General features: G+C 49.5%; 2 protein-coding genes across 3 annotated transcripts in view; both read left to right on the top strand.

The window, feature by feature from the left end:
* Positions 1-2,362: 2,362 nt before the first annotated feature.
* FOXG_02540 (uncharacterized protein) lies at positions 2,363-7,390 on the top strand (the record flags this gene model as incomplete). Its single annotated transcript, XM_018379997.1, has 3 exons — positions 2,363-3,264; positions 3,313-3,612; positions 3,658-7,390. 3 exons carry the CDS (start codon positions 2,363-2,365, stop codon positions 7,370-7,372), a joined length of 4,917 nt encoding a protein of 1,638 aa, XP_018236157.1. The 3' UTR covers positions 7,373-7,390.
* A 328-nt stretch (positions 7,391-7,718) lies between these two features.
* FOXG_02541 (uncharacterized protein) overlaps positions 7,719-8,405 on the top strand; it is a gene marked incomplete at its 3' end in the record, with an annotated part of 1,703 nt that continues 1,016 nt past the window's right edge. Inside the window, exons 1-3 of one of the 2 annotated variants that reach the window (XM_018379998.1) lie at positions 7,719-7,817; positions 7,874-8,138; positions 8,191-8,395. In XM_018379998.1, coding sequence (XP_018236158.1) covers positions 7,753-7,817; positions 7,874-8,138; positions 8,191-8,395 — 535 coding nt within the window. In that variant the 5' untranslated portion in view covers positions 7,719-7,752. Of the gene's footprint in view, positions 7,822-7,873; positions 8,139-8,190; positions 8,396-8,405 lie in introns of both variants that reach the window. The other variant, XM_018379999.1, reaches the window with a different exon arrangement.

The following is an 8,405-nucleotide window of genomic DNA, read 5'->3' on the forward strand; positions in this document are numbered from 1 at the left end:
GTTAAACCCATTAGAATAACATTGCTTCGACACTACGTAAGTATAGCGCAGGAGTGCAGAATCCTAACGTTGACTAATAACGTCAAGCCCAGATAGATACAAGCACTGTTACTTGGAGCGATGAGTACGGCATTGCTGCCAGCCAAGACGGCTTTAAGAACGGCAGTAATTACCCCTCCATGTATTTACCAACGCTACTGACTGCTTAGTGGGGAACATGGCTTCAACTGATATGAGTGACGAAGTTCGGGCAGAGCTACACTGTATCTAGAGACTGGGCTGAGAATCTCAACGACGATTCTCAAAGCTCAGGGAGGAATCCGCTTCGTGGACAGGGAGGTCAATGGCTGGAAGATCTCCATTTACGTTAGCGCCGACGGACTACAACGCAGGGTACGGAGGAGATAAGGCCTGTGAATAAGGTTTCAGTCTAGATCAGGAGGGGCGGGCAAAGTGGCGGTTTGGTCTCTAGGTTCGACGGTTTGTTGATATACAGGGTAGAAATAGTGTGACACTCGAGTTTAATAGTGATTGGTCGGAGCATGAGTACTGGGATATTTTAGTGCAACGAAGGACATGGTCAGAAGTCGACGAGTCACTATTGCTCTCTAGTACATGAAATTTGTTGCATTTATTAACGGGGTGATAGGCTTGTGCATAGCTTTCGTGATACATTGCTATTATTTCTCCTTCCTGAGAGACGAGCGAAATGCGGCACGAGGAAGGATGTGATGCGTGGAAATAATGGGATACCAATACGAAACGTTAAATATTTCTGTATCATCTATATACCTAGTACAGAGGTAAACCTTCTCTACGAGAGTCTGAAAACCCATACCACCTTACAAGGCATCCTGTGCATGATGAATCCGTCAGCCACTAATAGCTGTTTCGGCAGTTGCTCTCACGAGATCAAAACCACTATTCGTCAGCCCAATCTCAAGACAATGAGATGAAGTCCAGTAAGGTTTCGGGGAGCAGAAAGAGGCGGGAAACCCGCAGAGGCGGAAAGTTTAATAGACGGGGCCGTCTCGATATAGATTTACGGGAGGTCCAATGACAGCTGACGTGTCGGGGTTCCACTTTGGAAGGTCGTCAATTATCTAGAAACACTTTATTTCGGAGAATTCAATACCCCACGATACTGAGATTATCCTTAATTATATTGTTATTTTGGACAAGCTTGTATGTTACAGGGATAAGCTTGATGATTCACTTAATTAATGGAATATCCAAGCTGGAACAGATGTCGTGATGCGTGGTGAATTACCCATCTCAGCTGGGCAGTGGCTCTTATACAGAGCATAGGAATATTTCTTTCCACCAAAGATGCTAATTAGCAACTCAAGTATGATCACCTGCATCGTAGAATGCCTTGCATCCAACCGCTGCGCCAGTCGGCCGCTGAAATCTCCAACCCTGCCTGACTCATGATAGCCAAGCCTACCTCATGTCCAACTACCGAACTTCACAAAGATCTTAGTAATCCCCTGACCTTTTGAAACTCGCTCACTTATCAATATGATATCGTCAAGGCTCAGAAGCGTGAGCTTACGTGTTTCCCTCCGAGACCGGGGTCGTTAATCCCTGCACCATGCGGCTCAAAGCCCAGGTTACATCACCCCAACCAATCGGGTAATAGATGAACAGGGAGCATTTACGGTTCGACCTGTTACATTGACGTAAACTCAATCGGTGGATAAACATAAAGGGTCATAGCCTCAACTTATGGACTTTTCGCGAGTCAAGTAGAACTAGAATTATTCGTCGTCGTAATTCTTCTGTGACATCAGCGCACGAACCGCTTCTGCACGGCCACCAAGGAAAATAATATGTCACTCCGCCTTGTTAGTAACAGCTTAGTCTACACCAAGCGCCGGCACTCGTGGAACTTGTCAGTAGTGATTAACCCGTGGCAATGCCGGGCACTTCACCCATTCGGCTCTCACCCAGCCCGTCAGTATGGAGCCCAAGAGGAAATGCCGTGAAGATCAAATCGGATCTACAGGAGAATCCCTTGTCGTAAATCGGGGCGCCAATAGTCTAAGTGGGATGAAGTGGACCGGCGGTAGGACCTTTGTGATTTGATTTCAGGTTTGATGATCTTTGGCCATGCCATTGCAGATTAGACTTCATATTCTGCCTGATGATCTATCGGCGAGACGAAATTGGGAAAAAAGTGGAAGGGCTGTGATGAGAGTTGAACTTGTTATATAGAGATGCTTTGAGCGCTGTGATGGATATGATTATCAGATCTTCATTACTCTGAGTCAAAGGATCATCGTTATTTTGTTTTTACCGCTTTGTTCATCGAGATATGAGTGTGCCGTGTTTGTTGCGGGAGCTGTGCGACCTGCCGCCAATGGCGGTCAAGCAGAGTCAACAGTTTCGATCACTTGTAGCTCCGAATCTAGACAGAGCTGATCTCTTGGCTGCTATTCTTACATCCCAACAACATTCCCTCTCCTCCCTCTATACTTTATGTCATCTCCTTGAGGAGTTACCTGGTTCATGGCCAGTCTTCCAACTCATCAAGACTTACACGCGACTCTACACCCAACTCCCAGAAGATGCCAAGACAAACAGCAACCACGAGCTCTCTTCCCTAATTGAGCAAACCTCAGCGCTAGTCAAGAGCTCGTATACATCCTTTGCGCAGTTCATTGGCTGCGATGACAAGCCAGCCCTACGAGCCCCCACAGATGAGGATGTCATCACCCATCGCGAACTACGGCAGTTCGTTGACAACTTCCAACTTCCCGCTGATGCATCAGATAAGAAACCTGTTGTTTCTATCGCGTTGCCAAATGGTCCTTTATTAGCAGCAACATGCATCGCTGTTACGACTTACTACACCGCATCGCCAATCAACCCCGCTGCTGGAGCGGAACAATTTCGAGCAGACATTCTACAAGCGCGAGCGGACTTTATCCTTACGACGAAGGATGAGTACGAGAAACTCCAACTCGATGCCCGTTGGGTATCAGATAACAATATCCAGATCTTCATTATGGACTGGACTCGAGATGAAGGCATTTCGCTAAGGACAGTTGATGGAGAAGCAGTCCCCACTGGCAGTACACAACGAGTCGTTAACAAGGCTGATGACATCGGCCTGATCCTCTTCACGAGTGGAACATCGGGTACCAAGAAGGTAGTACCACTAACAGTCCACTCCATCGTCGCCGGCGTCGCTTTCGTCATCGAATCATGGGGTCTCACAGCCACCGACATCTGTCTGAATATGATGCCCCTCTACCACGTGTAAGCCACTTCAGCATCCTGCCCATAGCCCCTGCTGACAATAGACAGAGGAGGTTTAGTTCGTAACATCTTTGCACCGATATTCTCCGACGGCTCGACGGTCTGCTGTCCCTCCTTCGATGCCAATTTGTTTTGGGACGTTGCTGAGACCATTCAACCAACATGGTACTACGCTTCACCATCGATGCACTCTATCATTATCGCAGAAGCAACTGCGAGACCTGAAGCTCTGCGGAAGAGTCGGATCCGGTTAGCTTGTAACGCTGCGGGTGGGTTGCTACCGTCTTTGGCGTATCAGCTGAGGGACACGTTCAACTGTGTCGTCTTACCGAGCTATGGAATGACAGAGTAAGCCACTTACACCCTCAGTGTCACATATACTAACAGGCACAGGTGCATGCCCATTTCTACACCTCCACTAGACTATCGTCTCGATCGTGAAGGTACATCAGGTATCAGCACCGGCCCCGAACTCACCATCCTCGACTGGTCTGAACAGAACGTCACAAACGGCACAGTCGGTCGCATCTGTGTTCGCGGCGAACCTGTCTTCCCCGGCTATCTCAAGCCCGATGGTACATACGACAAATCACCTTTCAACGAGCACGGTTGGTTCGATACTGGTGATCTTGGCTACATGGACGATGATGGATATCTTTACATCACTGGTCGGAGTAAAGAGGTCATCAACCGTGGTGGAGAGTTGATCTCTCCATTTGAGGTTGAGAATGCCATCATCACGGCTTCAAGATCGAGTGACTCGCCTATTTACGGAAGGGTCTCACAGGCTTTGGCGTTCTCAGCATCGCATGATGTTCTTCAAGAAGTCGTCGCTATTGTCCTCGTCACACCTCCCAATGTTCCGCGTGTTGATCTGAGGACTCTTCACGGAGCGTTGAAGTCTTCTCTCCAACAAGCTAAGTGGCCTGTCTTGATCACGTATATGAACGACCTTCCCAAGAACAACAACAAGGTACTACGTATCAAACTTGGTCAGCGACTGGGACTTCCTTCTGTCACTGATGATACACCTTACATGGGAAGGCATTGGGATGCTGTTTGTCCTCCGGCTGATACACCTTTGTCAGAGCCTGTTCAGTGCTCACCTTGCTCTGTTGACTATACCAAGCTTGCGACTCATATCCAGACCATCGTTCCAGACCTCGACGTCTTTTGCCTTCCCAGCACTCACGACGGGTCACCAGAAGCTATCCTTGCGCCTAAGGCTGAAGGTGCTGTTGACTCTGATATTGTCAGCAACATTAGACATCAATTGGCATCAATTATCGACAACTACATGATCCCTACCGAGATTCACCTCATGCCTCGACCATTCCAGAAGGACTCATCTAGGAACATCGACGTCGAAGTACTCTGCGCAGAACTTGAGCAACTTCAAATGGCTTCCATGAATGAACTAGCCGCCAGCACAGAAGGACTCGTCACCAAAGCCTTCGCCGAAGTCCTATCCATTCCGCCCGCAGACATTCCCCGCGACGCAGACTTCTTCAGTCTCGGTGGTGACTCACTTCGCGCTGGTCGACTTTTATCGACGCTCCGTACCGAGTTCAGCATCAGCCTGCCCATCACTGCTGTCTTCAATGGCGGCACCGTTACCTCCATCGCTGCACACATCGACAAGATGCTCCATAGCAAGACCGATGTATCTGACCAGCCCAGTGCTATTGTCGGATGTACCGAGACTTCCAGTTCCACCAACCCCTTTCTCATGATCCTCCAACTCTTCCCCCTCGTGATCTTCTATCCCCTCCGCCGCGCCGTCCAATGGACAATCTTCTTCGTAACCCTCGCTCACTCTCAAAAACTCCCCACCAACCACTCCCTCCCCGGCCGCTTCCTCAACCTCACCGTCTCCATGCTCATCGCCCGCATCATCATGGGCTTCGTATCACCCATCGTCGGCATCATCTGCAAGTGGCTCATCATCGGCCGCTATCGCGAAGGGCTGTATCCCATGTGGGGAATGTATCATACCAGATGGTGGCTTGTGCAAAAGATTGTTGCCATCTGCGGCAAGGGCTTCTTTGATGCGAATGAGATGACGGAGCGGATTTACTGTCGGCTTATGGGGGCCAAGATTGGCAGGAATGTCAAGCTTGAGGGCGCGGCGCTTGGGGAGTGGGATTTGATCGAGGTTGGTGATGATTGTAATCTCACGAAATGCATCTGTCGACCTTTTGCTGCTGAGGGGAATACGTCGATGTATCTTGGCCGCATCGCCATTGGAAGCAACTGCTCTGTCGGGATGTCTTCTATCGTTGCGCCTGGTACCAACATGCCGCCTGATACATGCCTAGGCTTCAACTCATCTAGCTGGGAGATGCAGGACGCAAGTGAGGAGTATAGAGACCAGCTTCCAAGCGAGAAGCCCAAGCCTCACTGGGTGTTGAACCTGCTTTTCACCATGCCCCTTAAGCTCATCGGCTTGTTCCTCTCTGCAGTCCCTTGGATGGCCGGTCTTGTAGGCATGGTCACTACACAGGGTCAAAAGGTTAACCACAAGGCTCCATTGAGGAGCAGTGTGGACTGGTTCACTCAGCCTAACCGAATCGCCTACCATTACCTCGCGCTTGCTCTTGGATGCCTATTCGGTCCATTCTTTCTCTTCGGGTTCGTCGTCTTGGTCAAGTCTGTACTAGACTGCATCTTTGGAAAACTCAAAGCCAATTCGCGGTCCACGGTGGATATCTGGAGAGCGAACTTGATTAAGACGCTGTTGCCTGAGGGGAAGCTTCACCGGATGACTTCTTTGTTTGGACAGCACTACGAGGCTACGTCTATCGCGTTGAGAATGCTTGGGGCCAAGATTGGTGAGCGCGTCTACTGGCCCGGCACTGGTCCCAGTATCGGCGACTACCATCTCATCGACGTTGGCAACGATGTAGTCTTCGGCTCGCGTTCTCACCTCGTCACCTCTGATGGGATCGGGTCTGAGAAGGTCACCATCCAAGACCGTGCCATGATCGCTGATCGCGTTTGTCTTCTCCCTGGCGTCGCAGTTGGCGAACGGACTACCATGGGATCCGGTGCCGTCACTAAGCGAAACGGGAGCTATGCCTCTGATGGTACCTATGTTGGCTCCAAGGCAGGAGATGCAGTCTGTTTGTCAACTGGTAGTGAAACAAAGGTCTCTCGGTCTCACATCCGTAACATACAGTCTGAGGATACCCTCACCAACGACAAGAAGTTCAACGACGAGAAGGAACGTCCTGTCACACAGCCCAGCATCACATCTGGAAGCGATACCGAGGGCAGTGACGGCAAAGGAGACTGGGCACAGCATCTCTCTCCATTCGGTCGAGCTTTCTATCTAAAGCTAGCACCGTACCATGTCCTCGGCCCCTTCGCCATCTTCTGCTACTCTGCCTTCTTCACAGTCTTCACCGCTGTTTATTGGGATGTTCCCAGTGTCTCATCCATCCAGTTCGTGGGTATCATGTTCCGAAGCTCTTTTCCCAGGGGCATGAATGTGTGGTTCGACCTTGTTGCCATCTTCCTGACCATGTTGGCTGGCATCGCCGTTCTTTCCACCATCCAATCCGTTCTCGCGCTTGTAATTATCATTGGGTCCAAGTGGCTGTTGATGGGTCGTCGCACGGCTGGTAACTACGATTGGGACAAGTCTCCATACTGCCAGCGCTGGCAGATCTTCCTCGGCATTGAGCGCCTGCGCCGACACTGCTACAAAGGCAATGGTATCCTCAACCTCCTTACCGGGACTCACTGGATGGTGATCTACTTCAAGCTCATGGGTGCCAAAATCGGCAAAGACTGCGCACTCTTCGTCAACGGCACCCCAAGCCTCATGTTCACGGAACCTGATCTTATCACCCTTGGCGATCGCGTTGTCGTCGACGATGCCAGTGTCGTCGCACACATCAACACACGTGGCAAGTTCGACTTGAACAGGGTTGAGATCGGCGATAGATGTGTACTCCGAACTGGAAGTCGACTTTTGAGTGGTGCGCAGATGAAGAGTGATAGTTGTTTGCTGGAACATACGCTCATCATGGGTGGCGATATTGTCGAGGAGAGAAGGACAATGCAGGGTTGGCCGGCGGAGGAGTTTAGCGGGAAACGGATTTGATTTACATGTGGAGGAGTGATTGGGTGGCATAGCATATAGAATTCCTTGTAATGGCGTTTGGTTCGGTAGAAATAGAAGGTCTTCATTCCAGTAAATCAATTTAGGCTTAGTTTCAGTCTGTCGACCTGACAGTCGCTGCTTTCATCGCGCGATGTGCCTCGCTAGACCTAATAAAGAAGCGTAACAGAACAAGCTTTACTAGTCGCTAAGCTAGTTGTGAGCTGGTATGTTGTTGAAGGTTTTGCAGGTACAACATTCCAACTGGGTCTAGACTTCATCATGTGATTCATATGATTTAGAGGCGCATTTCCATTTCTCCATGAAGAGGCACTTTCTCCAACTAAAAAGACACTCTTTTGTTCAAATGATGTAAATAGAAGATGCTCTCGATGAAGATGTCATATTCATATGAGCAGCTCTTTGTCAAGCCCAACTATCTTTCTTGGCAAGTTAGCTACACATTTCGGCAATCCTTTGGGAGAGTGCTAATTTCATACGCAGGCTCAAAAATATTCTAATCGGCATCTCAGTTTTGACCTTTTCTACCGTCGTCTTCTTTGCGCTACACAAATCGCCTCACCTCCCGTTCCGACCGAACAATATTCAGAATTCATGGGTTCCATCAGACCCACCATCATGGCCGCCGCAGCCAGCTGAGAGTAGTCGATACACCGACAGGCTCGCCAATTACAAACCTGAACATCCCAACTTCAGCGAGGTACAGCCCATAGAAACCAAGCGCCTCGCCGTATTGCTACCAACCTTTGTAAGGCCCTCTTTTTGCATTATTCTGGTCACGAATCTAAGATTATATCAAGGATGGACATTTCCCTCAAGTTCTTCACTATTTCCAATCCGTCAAGTGTCTATGCGTCGATCATGACAAAGTGGACTGGCACATCGTCGTATCCAACTCTGTAGAAGTCGAAGGCCTTACCAAGCTACTTTCGACCCTCGAACCCTGCAACCAAACATTCAGTCGGTGGGACACCCCAAAGGACAACGTTCCTGGAAAGAATCCCAGTTTCAATAT

Source organism: Fusarium oxysporum, chromosome 5 (assembly GCF_000149955.1).
Source record: "Fusarium oxysporum f. sp. lycopersici 4287 chromosome 5, whole genome shotgun sequence".
In the NCBI taxonomy this organism is placed as follows: domain Eukaryota; kingdom Fungi; phylum Ascomycota; class Sordariomycetes; order Hypocreales; family Nectriaceae; genus Fusarium; species Fusarium oxysporum.